Genomic DNA, 16,505 nt, shown 5'->3' with positions numbered 1-16,505 from the left:
GATGGAGTTGGAAGCTGGCAAGAACATCCCGGAAAATTTTTGATCCGAGAGGACTAAAACCTCGAGCTAAATGTTGCATGAACACAATCACTTCTCCATCTTGAGGGTCAGGAGGGCACTCAGGGCCAGGAACTCGCTAATGGAGGACATTTTTTGAAGCTAAAGCGCCTGTGGTGACATATCCATTGATTTGCCTTTCTGTGATCCGAGATGCAACCCAGTTGCAAGCAGCAAATTGCTTCATCATCTTACAAAGTCTGTAAAAGGAAAATGGGCGGTTTACGATTGACGGTTCATATGTGTTTGTCAATGTTAAACCGGCAATTCAAGGTGTACATATGAAGTGAACTTGGCATTGCTATTCAAGTCTAGATGGCGGTTTAAGAGAGGGCTAATAACATATGATGGATTATCAATTACTAAAGGTTAAACCGCCCTTGGGAGGCAGAACCCAATCTAAAAATTTGCTAGGTGTTGCGGAAACAAGTTTCACAAGATGGTGATATAATTTTGGATCTACCATTGTTCAAAAAACAAATTTTTCTGAGCCCTACAATGGTGTTAAAAAGAACAGAGAAGGTTCAGATAAGGATCTATACAGGAACAGTAAGATGTTGTAGTACGGCAGAGTAAAGCTACAGATCCAGCCGCAAGGGGAAACTATCAGGCCTAGCTAGATTCAGTAAGATGCTAAAGGAAAAGCAGAAAAAGTACTGATGAACACTGACGAACACCGAAGAAATTTCGAAACCCTAATGTAGATCTAACAAGTAAAGGAAAGGAGTATTTACCAGGGACACGCAGCGGTGGAGTATCTAAAGAGATCTGGTACGAACAGGGTGATGCAGTTGCCTAGTTGGTGCAGACTGGAAGATCGATGACGGCGGCGGCAGCGATGCTTGAGGTCTTCGGGTCGCGAGGAGGAAGTGACGAGGACATGACTACCTTGGATACGACCAAAAATATTGCATACATGCATATTTGTCAGGTGATTTCTAATGCAAACTATTCAATAATCTATTTATGTTATCCAGAACAAAAATACTTCACACACTTTTGTGTTTTGTCTAATTGCAGGTGTATGGGACATTTGTGCAATCCACATATGAAGATAAGGGAAAAGGAGAAGTTTAGGTTGTGTTCAAAAAGTCCTCTCACGTCACTTTTGGGCCAAGAGAAGATAGAGTCCAAGTCTCTCACGTTCTAGATTCAGATACGGATTGCACAGACATACCTGACAACTTAAGCTCATGATTACATCACTAGTTTCCAGGAGTTGAAGAAACGTTTGGTTACATCACTAGTGTTGATTCTGCCGGATCAGAACAAGGATTATGAGGTGTATTATGATGCTTCACGTCGAGGACTTGGAGCAGTGCTTATGCAGGAAGGAAGAGTTGTTTCGTATGCTTCACGACAACTTAAGCCGCATGAGTTGAATTATGCCATGCATGATTTGGAGTTAGCAGCCGTAGTGCATGCATTAAAGACTTGGAGACATTTTCTCATTGGAAACCATTGTGAGGTGTACACGGATCACAAGAGTTTGAAGTATATTTTCACGCAGAAGGAGTTGAATCTCACGCAGAGGAGATGGTTGGAGCTCATCAAGGATTATGATATGAGATTGCATTACCATCCCGGAAAGGCTAACGTAGTAGCTGACGCGCTGAGCCGTAAAAGCCATGTCAACACACTAATGACGGGAGAATTACCGAAGGAGTTAGCCGAGGACCTTCGTGAGATATGTTTGGAGATAGTCCCGAGAGGCTATGTAGCAGCATTGGAGATTCAGTCTACTTTGATGGATAAGATCAGAGAAGCTCAGAAGATTGACAAGGAGGTTGCCTCTATAAAGGAGAAGATGAGCAAAGGAAAAGTTAAAGGATTTCGTGAGGATGAGCACGATACCCTATGGTTTGGAGACCGTGTTTATGTGCCCAATGACCCGGAGATCAGGAAGTTAATTCTGCAGGAAGCTCATGATTCACCATATTCGATTCACCCAGGAAATACCAAGATGTATTTGGATTTGAAGGATACCTTTTGGCGGACCGGAATGAAGAAGGATATTGCGGAGTATGTAGCAGTTTGTGATGTATGTCAGAGAGTAAAGGCAGAGCATCAGAAGCCAGCATGATTGTTACAGCCATTGCCAATACCCGAATGGAAGTGGGATAAGTTAGGCATGGATTTTATTACGGGATTGCCCAGAACTCGTTCAGGCTATGACTCGATATGGGTTGTAGTCAATCGTTTGACAAAGCTAGCTCATTTCATCCAAGTGAAGACTACCTACACCAGTGCTAAGTTGGCAAAAATATACATGACCAGGATTGTATGTCTGCATGGAGTTCCAAGAAGCATTGTATCAGACAGAGGAACCCAGTTTACCTCAAAGTTCTGGAATTAGTTGCACGAAACTTTGGGTACCAGGCTAGAGTTCAGTACAACTTTTCATCCGCAAATAGATGGCCAGACCGAGAGAGTCAATCAAATTTTGGAGGATATGCTGAGAGCTTGTGCGCTAGATTACGGATCTAGTTGGGACGACAATTTGCCATATGCGGAGCTCTCTTACAACAATAGTTATCAATCTAGTTTGAAGATGGCCCCTTTCGAAGCCTTGTACGGAAGGAGGTGCAGGACCCCATTGTCGTGGGATGAAGTTGGAGACCGCCAGTTGTTTGGACCGGATCTGATTAAGGAGTCTGAACAAAAGGTGAAATTGATTCGCGATAGGCTCAAGGAAGCCCAGTCCAGGCAGAAGAGCTACGCAGATTCGAAACGCAAGGAGACAGTTTACGAAGTCGGAGACCGAGTTTATCTTCGAGTATCTCCACTTCGAGGAGTTAAGCTCTTTGGAGTTAAGGGAAAGTTAGCGCCACGTTTTGTAGGACCATACAAGGTTTTGGAGCGTATGGGAGAAGTAGCCTACAAGTTGAAATTGCCCGAAGGATTGTCAGGAGTTCACGATGTATTCCACGTTTCCTAGTTGAAGAAGTGCCATGCAGAGATGGCTAATATACCGCTGAGAGATACAGTGCCGATGGAAGCGATTCAGTTGGACAGTGATTTGACTTATGAGGAGAAACCAGTCAAGATTCTTGAGTATGCCAGCCGAGTCACCCGCAGCAAGGTTATAAAGTTTTGCAAAGTTCAGTGGAGCCACCACACGGAGGATGAAGCCACCTGGGAGCGAGAGGAAGATCTGCTGAAGGACCACCCTCACCATTTTCTAGCCAACCCGAATCTCGAGGGCGAGATTCATCTTAAGGGGGGTAGGTTTGTAACATCCCAAATTTTCAATTTGGAATGTTATACATTAGATCATCATTGCATATCATATTATATTGCATTTTGGTTGATCCTAGAAATTCTACGCAACTCAAGGACCCTCGGAGAGAGTTGGGGATTTCGTTATTTTCATATTTGAGTTTTCTCAAATTTTGAAAATAGGATCATTTGATTTTATTTATTTTATCTTCAATTATTTCTATCACAAAAATATGAGAGAGGGAATAAAATGACTTTCCCGAAATAAAGAAATATTGAGGATTTAATAATAAAATCAAATAAGATTTTATTTTGGTTTTATTTGCTATTTTATTTGAATTTAGGAAAATGCGTGTTTTTGAAAATTGCATTTAGGCCCCAAATAAATGTTCATCCTGTGCGGCTTGATTTTAGAAGCCGGGGAAAATTTATTTCAGGATTTTTCGAGTCCGTTTAGTATTTCGTTTGTTTGTTTTTCTGCGCGTAATTATTTAAAAAAAATCGAACCGACTTCGGGCCGGGATCGGCTAGGACTCCTCTGGCCGGGCCCTTTATATAGCGCCAGCCCCGGGCCGCTTTTAGCCCAAGCCGCCGCGCCCCCAAACCCTAACCCGCGCCAGCCGCCGCCGCGCCCAGCCGCCCGCCGCCCCCGCCGGAGCCGCCGGACCCGCCCGCCGAGGTTGACCGCCGCCGCCCTTTTTTTAGAAAACCGTTGGTTTTCGCCGGTTTTCGTTCGGTTTTTTTAGTTTCTGTTTTTTTATTAGATCGGTTTTTTCAGGTTTAGGTTAGTTAGCGAGCGTTCGCTCGTTCATTCATTTTAACGAACGTGTTCATCGTTCAGATCCAGATAACGAACGTTCGTTCGATAATCTGTTCGTCGTTTTTCTTTTTCTTGGATTATTCCGCGATTATTTCTGATCGCGATTTCTGATCCGATTTTCGATCTAGTATAACTTTTCACTCGTTTATCGGAATCAGGCGATTCAAGCGCCTGGAGTTTCATCTCGAAACCCTCTTTCCGTTTAGCCAACTCAAACAAATTTTTGCGTCTGTAAAATTTGACCTAGATTCAGAATAGTAAACGAAGTTTGTTTCTTTCGCCATTTGTCTTTCGTTGCTTCGTTCGATTTGATTCTTTTTGCCAACCGGAGTTCTTAAGTTGAACTTTCTGGTTAAATCTCTTATTTGAGTTTTACCCGTGCATTAGATGAGTACTTATTGTATGCTTGTTTGTTTGTGATAGAGTACCTGGAGTGCGCCGCCTGCTACTTCGAATCGCTAGGTTTCGCGGATCATCAGCAAGGCAAGTAACACTTTGATCATACCTCCTACTACCCAGTTTTATTGCATTAGATCAATCCTCAAACACTGCATGATTAGGATCTAATTAAATTGTGGGTTTTGGGAAGTAGATGAGGTAGTACCTATTACCTGTTTCATTATCAAACCTTTGGGAGTTACTTCTACGTTTGCTTATATTGCCATGCTATGCTAGTAGACGTGGATTGGGTGAGTGTATCCATGACAGATGTGAGATTGTTAACTTAATGGTTTATCTAAGGTGGCAACTTAAACACACATCTCTGGGTGGATTGAGGCACCTGGGTATTCCAGCGATTGCCTGTTTTTCTTTTGGACCGCCACCCAGGCTCAAAGGGGATCATGAGATTATTCATACTAGAAACTTCCGTGTGCAGCCACAAGCTACTATGGGCTCTAGCATAGTTGATTAAGTCATGCGAACTCTTACAGTGGTAGACTAGTAGATGTAGGGGAAAGTAGGTGTAACGGTCTACCCGATCGTAAGGTGCTAGCGCTTCTGAAAGACTATGTCTCGGTCATCCGTTTCTCAAACACCATGTAGTGCAAGAATCCCAACGGAGGAGATCGAGTCTTGTGGGGAAAAGTGCACAAACCTCTGTAGAGTGTATAAACTAATCATGGTTAGCCGTGTCCCCGGTTATGGACAACTTGAGTATCTAGTACTTGGATTATCATGTGAATCTCATCATGTTACTCTAATTAATATTGTTGGGATTTTAATGATGATGTTTAATTGGGATTGAGAGGTGTCTACACTCTCAATATTTAACAACTACCATGATAGTTAAATAAAATTTATTCCTTTGCAGTAGGAAAAAATTGGCTTTACACAAAACTGTAACCATAGAGCTCTCCACCAGCCAAATATGCATGTAGTATAGCATTACTCTTTGATTGTTCTCTATGTGTTACTTTGCCAGCATATTCCATGTGCTGGCCCGTTTCGGGCTGCAACGTTCATGTTGCAGACTTTTCAGATGATGAGTAAGGTGCCTTAGGTCGTGGTTCTATACTCAGTGATGTCGTTGGAGTTGATGGACTCACTTATCTTCCAAGCCTTCCGCTGTTATCGTTATTAGATGGCCTTAAGCCATGTTTATTGTAATAAGTTCTCTTTTGAGACACTCATTGTAATAAGTGTGTGATTGCTACTCTGTTATAAGTACTGTGCGGTGTCAGCATTTCTGATCCAGGGATGACACTGGAGCACAGAGATTGGACCGTTTGAGGTCTAGTCGCTACAGACACAAAGCCGCTACATAGATCATAGTGTAGATATAACGGGAAAACCGTAAGCATCAGAGTAAAATCAGCAAAGTGGAACTTGCTGGAATATATGTGCTAGTATTGCCAGTACGGCTAGAACGCCTTCGGATACCAGCTCTCTTCAACTGAAGGTGGGATACAATTAATATCAGTGTAACTCTCAAAGGCAACACAGCTCCCCGCATTTCCTTGCTATTCTTATAGGATTCAAGTGGGCAGGCCACTACAAATCCTATTCCCATGTTTACAAAATCCTACGAATCAAAGAGGCCCAACGAGTTCAAAGTGTCCATACCAACCGACCGTATAGACCTCGACACTGCAAATGTCCCTGCTCATATTCACTACTAGGAACATATTGTACTACTATCATAATCCCTCCGTTCCAAAACATAAGTCTTGGTAGAGATTTCCACTATGAATCACATACAGATGTATCCAGATATATTTTAGAGTGTAGATTCACTCATTTTGCTCCATATGTAGTCCATGGTGGAATCTATACAAAGACTTGTATTTAGGAACGGAGAGAGTACTTATTAAAGAAGAACGGAAGAGGAACATGCTAAAGAAGAGCAAGCAGATTTTGGATAATAAAATGTCCGTTGCGTAGTGCCCACACATGATGAACCAGAGCGCATTAAGAAAGCAATTCCCTGTTGTCTCTCTATATGTGGTGCAAGTGCTTTTTCAAAGTAAAGTAGGAACATTAGCTGACCAATTAAATGTTATCTATTTTAGTAATATCAGCATCATATCAGATCCGTACTTCAGCAACAAGTTTGGAATTATGAGTGGCACGTTGTTTAGCTTGATGGATTCAGGAGCAGTGCTAAGCAGGTATGATGATGGTACTAAATATAAAGGCATGTCTGCATTTGGGTCAGTCGGCCATTTCAGGCGGTTGGATGAAGATCCTACATCTCCTAACCCTTCTTCTTCCTCGTCTCTCATTCTTCCCATACAGAACACCGCACGGGCTGCCGGCCGGACCATCGGCCCCCACAACATGTGTTCCTCCGCCACCCCAACCCCCCACCCCCACCCGCGTCGAGTTTTCTTCATTCGGCGAGGCCCCACCACCGCCCCCCCAACAACCAAAGTCCCCACCCGAGCCCCTTCGTTCGCACCGGCGAACTCCGGCGAGCTCTAAAAAATTGACTGACCCAATTTTGAAATTTAGTCTACTGTGATTTAACTAGTGTGGAATACAAAAGGCGAAAACCATAAGCATTGGGAGTATAGTTTTGAGGGTGCCATGGCGGATCTGAAGGTGCAAACCAGACAAAGGCAACTTCGCAACCAATGTTTGCTCTCAACTAGCAAGTAAGTGATGGACAAGAAATTAGAGTAAAGCAGTGGCGATCTATTTTCTTGTTGCGATAAATAAGTTGAGCAGATACGAAAGAGTAGCACCTCTGGTGCGGCGCCGTGTATGCATCTGCTAAGAATTTGACGGTACTGCGGTAGCGATGGCTGTCGGCGGCGTGGAAGCGGATCTAGGAGGGTAGACGGTGGCGGCGGGGCGCGGTGGACGAGACGGTCGTAGGAGCGGCGCCAGCAAGGTGGATGACGACGGGGATGAAGCGAGAGGACGGGATGCAAGGATCCCGGTCTGAAGCCGTGGATGAGAGAGGTCGATCTCTTGTAATGGACAGCGGCGTCGGGGTATCAGCTCCGGCATGGTGGAGGAGGAGGGCGGTGGATGGGGTGGCGGACGGAGGAGGCTGGGGTGGAGAGGGTGTTTTTGCGCCCACGGAGTACAAATGGGGAAATGGAGGTGGAGAGGAAGGGGGAACCATGTCTTCAGGGCGCGCTTGTCTCAAATGCGAGGAAATTTACAAACTTAGCCCCCGTTTCAAATTTCCTACATCACATCAATATTAGTCAGTTGGGGATAGGACGGTAATCTCGCATACACCGAATATTTGCCGACGAGAGTTTGTTTTTGGCACCCACCATGTATGAGTCGGGGAGGGAGTCGATTTCGGCCGAGTACACACTGTGTTTTGGCGCCCACCGTGTAAGAATCCGGGTGAGAGGCGGTTCTGTCACGTTCGAGTGAAATTACAAACCTACCCCTATCGAAACCTATAGAAATTGAGCAGATAGGCTTTGTGTGGCAGGGATAGGCAGTAGTAATTTCCATCTCGCGGATTTTGGTTTTGGGCGGTTACTGCGACTTTCCAAGCTTCGTTCAAATTTTGCAAAGTGCATGTTTACCGTGCCAACTCAATTCGAATCCCGTTTGTATTCTATTTTTTCGGGCGGGATCCATTTTCGATTGGAATAAAATTCTACATACATTATTTTTTTAATATATACTTCCAAAAGCACAACAAAGAATTCTGCTCCTTTACATGTATAATATGATTTACAAATACAATGATCTCAAAATCATAAGGTTGAATTCAAAAAATTAAACCAAATTATGTTCTACTAAAATGTATGGATCAGTAATATCTACATATTAAATAACATAGATGCGCGTGAATTCATATGAGTATGCATGTTTGATAGATCAATTTTGGTTCGAGTATGGATTACATGTATCATCATCTCGAATTCAAATATTTGAATCCCTTTTATGTTCACTCCTTTCATGCCCATCTCTCTCGCATGCATGCTCCTTCATGTAGCTATCACTCTCTTTTCTCCAGCTCACCCGCACGCTCACTTCATGTTTCTCCTATCCTCGCAAGCATGGTCTCTTGACGTCTCCCTTGAGAAGTGTCACGGTCTCCCTATCATTATACATTACACGGTTTTCATTATCTCTCACGTCTCTACCGTTCTCTCATATCACTAGGTACCTAAGCTTTCTTTTTCACCGCCACACACACAGTCTCCACTCGTCTTTCACTTTGTCTTTCTTTCTATGGGATTCTTTGACACACCCTATATGTCTCTAGATATGAATCATATCACTAAAATTACTCTCTCTCTCTCTCCTATAGACACAACATTTGTTGCAGTCTCCTTTTCATCTCCATCCCAGACTGACATTATTCATTTTTTTTACCGATCAGACAAACTCCCCCCTCCCTCTCTCTCTTTCTCACACACACACAACTCCTGTTTCCACTCCCCTTCCTGACTACTGTCTCTCTCTCACACACACAAAACTCTCGCTTTCGCACCCCCATCTCGTATTTCTCTCACAAACATTTATCGACTAGCCTCTAGATAGGTTTATACACCCGCACACTCGTGCTTCCACTATCGCATACATGTCTCTCTCCCGCTCCGTGTATCTATGTAGATTTTTCTTCCCTTCTTGAGACACGCCCTCCCGATCGTGCACACACACACTATCGCCTCATTTTAATTTGATACCTCTCACACACACACTCTTTGTGTCTTTGTCACACATGCACTCCGTCCTCCTCCTCTCTCCCTCTCTCTCACACACACATGGGCTTTTTGCAACAACTAGCAAGATGCCCATGCGTTGCACGGAACATGAAGATGCATTTGTATGAGTAGTTTATCTTGTGGGAGAAAAGGATGAACAAGGGAAGGCCTTATTTGCAAGTGTGGAGAGGGGTGTGGGTATATTTTTGCAAAATTGCCATAGTTTCCTTCCTATCCGTCAGATATAGATCGGACAGCCTATATTGCAGGATGGCAGGCACACGATCATCACCGACTATGCTTTTATAAGAGTAGGGATAAAAAACAGAGTTGGTGATGATGGTGGGCCTGCCATCCTGCAATATAGGTCGTTCGATTTATATCTGACGGATAGGAATGAAACTATAGAAATTTACCCGCACTCCTCTCCACATTTGCAGATAAGGCCTTCCCTCATTCATCCTTTTCTCCCACAAGATCTTGATGTTCCGTGCAACGCACGGGCATCTTGCTAGTAAGAGTAGAAATTAGACATATACCACTTCTCGAATCTTGAAACCAACAACATTCCTCCCTTATCTCATCAAAACCGCCAAAGGAATATATTTTGAGTGAAACATAACATTTTTTATCGATATATGTATTTAAAAACTAGAATTTTTTCTATCCAATCGGTGAATATGTATTAATCTACTCAGATCATGTGGCAATGCATTGGCACATTGCTAGTACTTATTATAATTTTGTGGACACCAGACAAACGGTGGAGTACATATACGAAGAGAAGAGGCGCACGCACGCAGTCGGTCTCTCGCTGTCTCGCACACATGAGTGTTACGTAAAGGCAACATTAACAAATAAACCCTAAAACCCTAGGTGCACAATTGCTGCATTCACGGGTACCGGGTACGTGGTGGAGCGTACCTTTGTAGGAATAGTCAGCTCGCATGATAATTTGATCTGTAGGAGTTGATGGTCGGGACCACAGGTGAACGACTTGGAGGCGGTGGCTCGCCATTTGCCACGTTTAAAATATCATTTTTAACAGGGTTAAGAGTTTCGATTTTCAATGGCTTGTTATAAGTACTAAGTAGTTTTTAGAACGATTGGTATGGAGCGAAAATGGAATTCATAGTACTACCTGCTACGTACCTCCTTGGCGTATGGTTGTATGGGTTTATGTTGTGAGATTTTGAACCTGGTAGTTCTAGGGAAAATACTATGTTTAGATTTAGATGTTGATTTTCAGTAATGAAAATCGGAAGGGGGAAACCCTTCTTTGATTAAAAAAACTACTACCTCCGTTCTGGTTTACTAGTCCCCATCGTTTTTTGGGTCAAAGTTTGTCCACGAATTTTACTTATAAAATGTGAATGGAAAACGAGATTTTGTTATACGCAAACAAAAAAGGACTGGAGGGAGTGATTGCTCTGACACGGACGCGGCCTATCATAGCGCAGGCATTGAACCGGCGCGTCGGCCAAGAGGGCCCCACTTGCTGCAGGCCCGGCTGAACACACCTCATCGCCGCCTGCAACCGGCTTCAGACTGCCCCGCCCGCCTTCATTGAATCTGCGCGTGTGCCGTCAACACGTCCTTCCACGAGCCGACCGGCATTTTAGAACACAAAAGGTGACCAAAATATAATTAATTACGCATGGTCTTGACTTGTTGTGCTCACGCTGGTAGCAGGAACTAGAGGTTTTTCTTTATTCATAACTCTCCTCAAAAAAATTTGGCTTTGAAGTGAATCATGGTTGTGGACATTATGTATGAATGTGGAGATATCTGTGAACATGAGTTTGATGTGGAAGTTGAACTTGGAATGTCGCGCTTGCGCGTGAACTATACCATGTCCAATGCTTCGTCTGTTATTGTTTGGAAAGTAATTCCTGTTATTACATGACCCCAAAAAAATATTTTGTGCCACATCAGTAGATGCACAGACATCACAACAGGCATGCTGACTGGATAAACATTCGAACCTAGCTACTATGAAGGAAATTTTTATTGACAACAGTTTTAGATAGAAGGAGACGCCTAGCCTGCTCTGCCTCTGCTAGATTATTTCTAGCTTGTTCCATCTCTTCTTTGGCATGGGTGAAGAGGGCATCTGATTGCTCTTTTCGCTTCTTCAGGAACTCGGCTACATTCTCAAGGGCTGCTGCACGCTTTCTATCAGCCTTTACTAGAGCCACGAGGACACGAACAGCTGACGACTCCACCTGGCTTGTGTGTATTCCAGCATCATCTGGGAATTTGCACCTTGTGTCTAATCCAGCATCATTAGGGAACTGTCACCTTGTGTGTAATCTAGCCTCATTCTGGAAACATGATCTCGAGGTTGACCATACTTCCCTCCTCGCAGGAACTGCATCCTGACATGAAGTTATTTCTTTTTTAGATAATTACTTAGAGCAACCCAGATCCATTTAGTAGAAGCCATATAAACAGAACTAGGAGAAGTGAATTCAAAAGAAAAAAAATATAAAAACAGACTACAAGGTGAGAACACCCACTTCCTACATCAAGCTAAAAACGAAAGCATTAGGACGATTAAGACTCTTCTTATGACACATCGAAGAACACGAGGCTTAAGAGAAACAGAAACTACAACATATACACATCGAAGAACACGAGGCTAAACGAAAGTAATTGAAAGGGTGTTACATACAAAAGCTCGTTTTACATGTTCGGTGCAGCTCCTCTTTAACTTGCCACGCTCCTTGAAGATGTCCCCAATATCCCATGTTTGGTATTCATTGCTCCTTTGCATGTTCGCACTCGTGGTTTTAAAATCTCAACATGGCAAGAAAAATATACTACTAGTAATACTCGCACATCTTGTGGGCAACATTAAAGCACTCGTCTGCCATGTTAGAGCATCTCCAACAGAATCGCAACGTGCGGCGCTTTAAAAAAGCGTTTACAGTGCTGAGATCGAGAAGTAGAGATAGAGAGTAGAGGATAGTTCTCATCATAGATAGATAAAAAATAGATTATTCAACTACTCCTCGTTGTCCGACTCCTCCTCGGTGATGTCCTCCTCCGACGTCTGACTGTAGGCGTGAAGATACCGACCGTCGTCGGATTCCCAAGGCGACGTTGCTCCTAGCCTCATGTTGAATTGAGCGTCCGCTTTTCGCCTACGCTTGTCCTCGCGATAGGAGGCTCGCTCCGCCCTCCTCTTATCACTCTCCACCCTCCTTTGCTCGTAGAACTCGCGCTCGTTGATGATGTCCTGCGGGAAGCGTTGGCGCCATAGTGCCATGGCTTCCTCGTCCATCTCGGCGATGCCGAGACGGTGCTCCCGCCTCCGGTTGTCGCGACGATCCTCGTCGATGATAAGCCATGGCAGAGGCGCGAGCTCCTGTGCCCACTCCCGCATCGACACGTTGGGAAAGTTCAATGTTCTATGAGGCCACCGGAGGCGCCACGCCATCGCGTCGTACGCGCGGGCGGCCTCGTTGGTGGTGTCGAAATTGCCGAGGCCAAGGCGCATCCCGCGGAACCGGATCTCGACGGAGAAGCCGCCGGAGGGGCGTGCGCGGACGCCGCGGTATCCCCAAGTTTCCCGGTGACGCGGCGGCATGGTGGCGCGGCGACGGCGAGGCGAGAAAGAGCGGGGAGAGAGCGGTGGCGAGGCACAGAGCGGGGACAGAGCGGTGGCAAGGCATAGAGTAGTGGGAGGGCGTTGGATTTTATAAATCGCGCCGGACGCCGTGCTCCAAAACTAGCGCACGCCCGACCGCTTTTTCCCGCGCGTGCGCAATTCTTTCCCGACGTCTCTGCTATCTCTACTCTCTTCTCTACTGTTATATTTATTTTATATTTAATATTTATCTCTACTCTCTATTTTTTTCTCTACTTTTTCCTTACTCTTATAAAAAATAGAGTTGGTGATGATGGTGTTCCTGCCATCCTGCAATATAGGCCATCCGATTTATATTCGGCGGATAGGAAGGAAACTGTGGCAATTTTGCAAAAAGATACCCACATCCCTCTCGCATTTGCAAATAAGGCATTCCCTCGTTCATCCTTTTCTCCCACAAGATAAACTACTCATATAAATGCATCTTGATGCGTCCAACGCATGGGCATCTTGCTAGTTCTAAAAAACTATCCATCATTTGCCACACTACTAGTTGGAGATTAAATGCCTACCCAAGCACAGCGCAATACAGGAGCGACACACAATTACAAGCTGATATTCTGTTGGACAATGGAGGCTATAACCAATTACTTTTATGGGAACAATAGCACCCAGGAAATTTGAAGGGTAGGTATGAACAAAATTGGAACTGCACATGTATTGCTAAGTGATTCAATACACACATTACCAATCGAGGAGGAGAACGATGGTCGCGGCGGCCTCTGTGAGTCATGGTCGGCAACGGGTGTCAGTTCATTGTCCACGACGGTGGTGCTTCTGCGCTTGGCGTTGGCTTCCGGGAAGCAGATCCGATACCGTGGAAGACGGTGCCGGGGAAGAGGCCCCGTGTACGACGGCGACGGTGGACCGGCTCCAGTGCGGCGTACGAGGTCATCGATGAGCAGATGCACTGCGGTGGACGAGTGCGATGATGTAGAAGGGGAGGAGCACAAAGGCTGTGGTGTCGTGGAGAAGTCTATTTTGCGGTGGGGATAGAAAATGGGGAGTATTTAGGTGTACTACTCTGGGTGCCGGGGTGGGGTTGGCTGGGTAGGGTGAACCTGAAGTTACAAAAACAGCCCCCTACCAACCGTCATCCGTAGGCCTGTTCCGAAGGCTATGATGGTAACTTCCCACTGCTCAAATCAGGGTCGCGGGAGATTTTCCGACCGACCTCAAAATTTTGTGACACTGAACTCCCCGTGTGGCGTGTTGGGCGATTCGGCTAAGCAACTAGCAAGTATTACTAGTAAACTCTGCATATTAGGTTTGACCGAAGTCAAACTTCCTAAAGTTTGACCAAGTTTATAGAAAAATATAAAAATTTACCATAACAGATATGTATGATGTGAAAGTACATTCAATAATGAATCTAATGGTATTTATTTGTTATTGTATATGTTAATATTTTTTGTTATAAACTTTTTTAGAGTTTACAAAACTTGACTTTGACCAATGCTAATATGCAGACTTAAATAAAAACGGAGGGTGTACACATTTGTTTTCTTAGTATGTAGTGAATTAATCATTTGTTGAAATTGTGAAATAAATATATTAGGCTACTGACTTCAAATGTAATGGTCTATACAATTCAATAGTTACAATCATTGTCGAATTCCAAGATGTATACGAGGTCTATAGTACTTCACAACATGCTCAAACTCGCATAATCCCAGTCAAATGACAATCAAAATGCATTTCATAGTTATTACTTTGTAGGATGCAACAAAACCAACAATAACTCTACATCAGCCATTATAAAAGCAACATTTTAAACATATCCCAATGTGTGAATGAAATGTGCAGAGAGAGCTTGCGAAGATGGAGCAGATAGGGCGGGAAAGATTGTATGTATGTGGACGAGAGAGTAGGAGACAAACCTAATGAAACAGAAAGAGGGAGATAGAGAGAGAGAAAGAGAGAGGAAGAAGTTAGGTATGTGAGAAATATGGAGACATGTAATATATGTGAGATGCGTGTGCATCCGGATTCTGTACACGTGGAAGGAGAAGAGACAACAGGTTTGATGAGAGAGCTGCAAAAACATGGACGAGAGGGGAAGGATCTCGTGGGTTGAGGGATTGATAAACTAGATGATACCCCGCATGTTGTTCCGGGAATATTTTGTAACATATCTCAATGTGATTGATTGTATGAAACATATATAAAAGGATAAAACTGAAACTACATATACTTTATTATGTTTGATCACTATATAGTTGTAAAATGTTTATTAAATATAAATAGAATAATAGAATAGAATTTTGCATGTTGAGATAGGTCTTTTTTCATGCAGGTCTCATGATGAAGTGGCATTCTTGCATGTTGCGAGACATATGATAATGAGTGTGGGGCTTTTCTCGTGCATGTTGTGCAATGATGTGGCATGCTTGCATGTTGAGAGAAATAGTTATTGGGGGCTAGCTATTTAGATATAGAAGATTTGTGCGGGGAGAGAGGGATTGGTAATTTTGTGCGAGAGAGAGAGAGGGTGGGGAGAGGAGTCAGTCAGCCGTCGTCACATCATCCTGCTTCCAAATGGCCCCGCATTCTATAGCGCAGTGTGGTCGCCGTCTTCGATCTCCTCGATGCCCTGTTTGAAGATTGAGGTGTTGTGCATGCTAGGGTGCGAAGAAGCACAAGCGAGAGTGGTCGCCATATAACCTTGGATGGGGATGAATTGTGTGCTCAGGGGAGGGTGTGTGTGTGTGATGTGTGTTGTGTGTGTGTGTGTGTGTGTGTGTGCGTGTGTGTGCGTGTGTGTGTGTGTCAGATATTGAGAGAAAACAAACCTAAGGAGAGAAATGTGTGTGTATGTGACGGAAAGCTACTTTATAAATAGGGTATTCACGAAGAGATTGTGCGTGCGAGATAGAGAGCGATGTGCGGGCCTTGAGGTGGGCAGGGGCCGGGTGAGGGTGACAAAATGTGCGTGTTGATGCATGTGTTACATGCGATCGTGCGAGGGACGGACGAATCAAGAGAGATGGTTGTTGTGTTACGGATGCTCCTCTCTCTCTCTCACACACACACAAGTAAAATAGAAGACCGTTCTCTCATGTATACACAACGTATCGGCATCTGTCTATGTCTCATTCATGCATGATCATTTGCACATTCACACCTATCTATGTCTCTATCACATGCACACTGTCTCCACATTGCCCTTCCGCCATAACACACATGTGGAAACAAACACACGTTCTCTCTCAGTCACACACACATGGGCTGTTTGGTTTGAGACTAAGTTTGCCTAAGGTTGCCACACCTAAGGTTAGGCAAGTTTGACCAACTTAGGTGGGTGTTTGGTTCAAGCCACACCTTAGGCAAGACACATTAGGGTCCCACATTACATACACTCAAAAAGTGTGGCAAGATTCCCTTAGGCTTGCCAACTTGTGGCTCTCATTTTGAAGAACTAACCTTAGGCAAGTGTGGCAACATTGTCTCTATGACAAGTGGGCCATAGGGGCAATAAAGTGTGGCAAGCCAAAGTGTGGCAAAAACCAAACACATGCCAACTAAACTGTGGCTGCCAAATTTTGGCTTGGCAAACGGTGGCTGGGAACCAAACAGCACCTTCAGTATTAAAAAAAACTAGGGCGCACCTAAAATGTCCAAATCCAAATAAACA

General features: G+C 44.2%; 1 protein-coding gene across 1 annotated transcript; it reads right to left on the bottom strand.

Annotated features, from left to right (window-relative positions):
- Nucleotides 1-12,226: 12,226 nt before the first annotated feature.
- On the bottom strand, nucleotides 12,227-12,811 carry LOC125546809 (uncharacterized). Its single transcript, XM_048710934.1, has one exon. The coding sequence runs from the start codon at nucleotides 12,809-12,811 to the stop codon at nucleotides 12,227-12,229; it is 585 nt and encodes a 194-aa protein (XP_048566891.1).
- Between the last annotated feature and the right edge of the window lie 3,694 nt (nucleotides 12,812-16,505).

This window comes from Triticum urartu, chromosome 3A (assembly GCF_056163025.1).
Source record: "Triticum urartu cultivar PI428250 chromosome 3A, HENAU_Tu73, whole genome shotgun sequence".
Lineage (NCBI taxonomy): Eukaryota > Viridiplantae > Streptophyta > Magnoliopsida > Poales > Poaceae > Triticum > Triticum urartu.
Note: the sequence above shows the minus strand (reverse complement) of the source record. Positions and strands in the feature narration are given on the sequence as shown.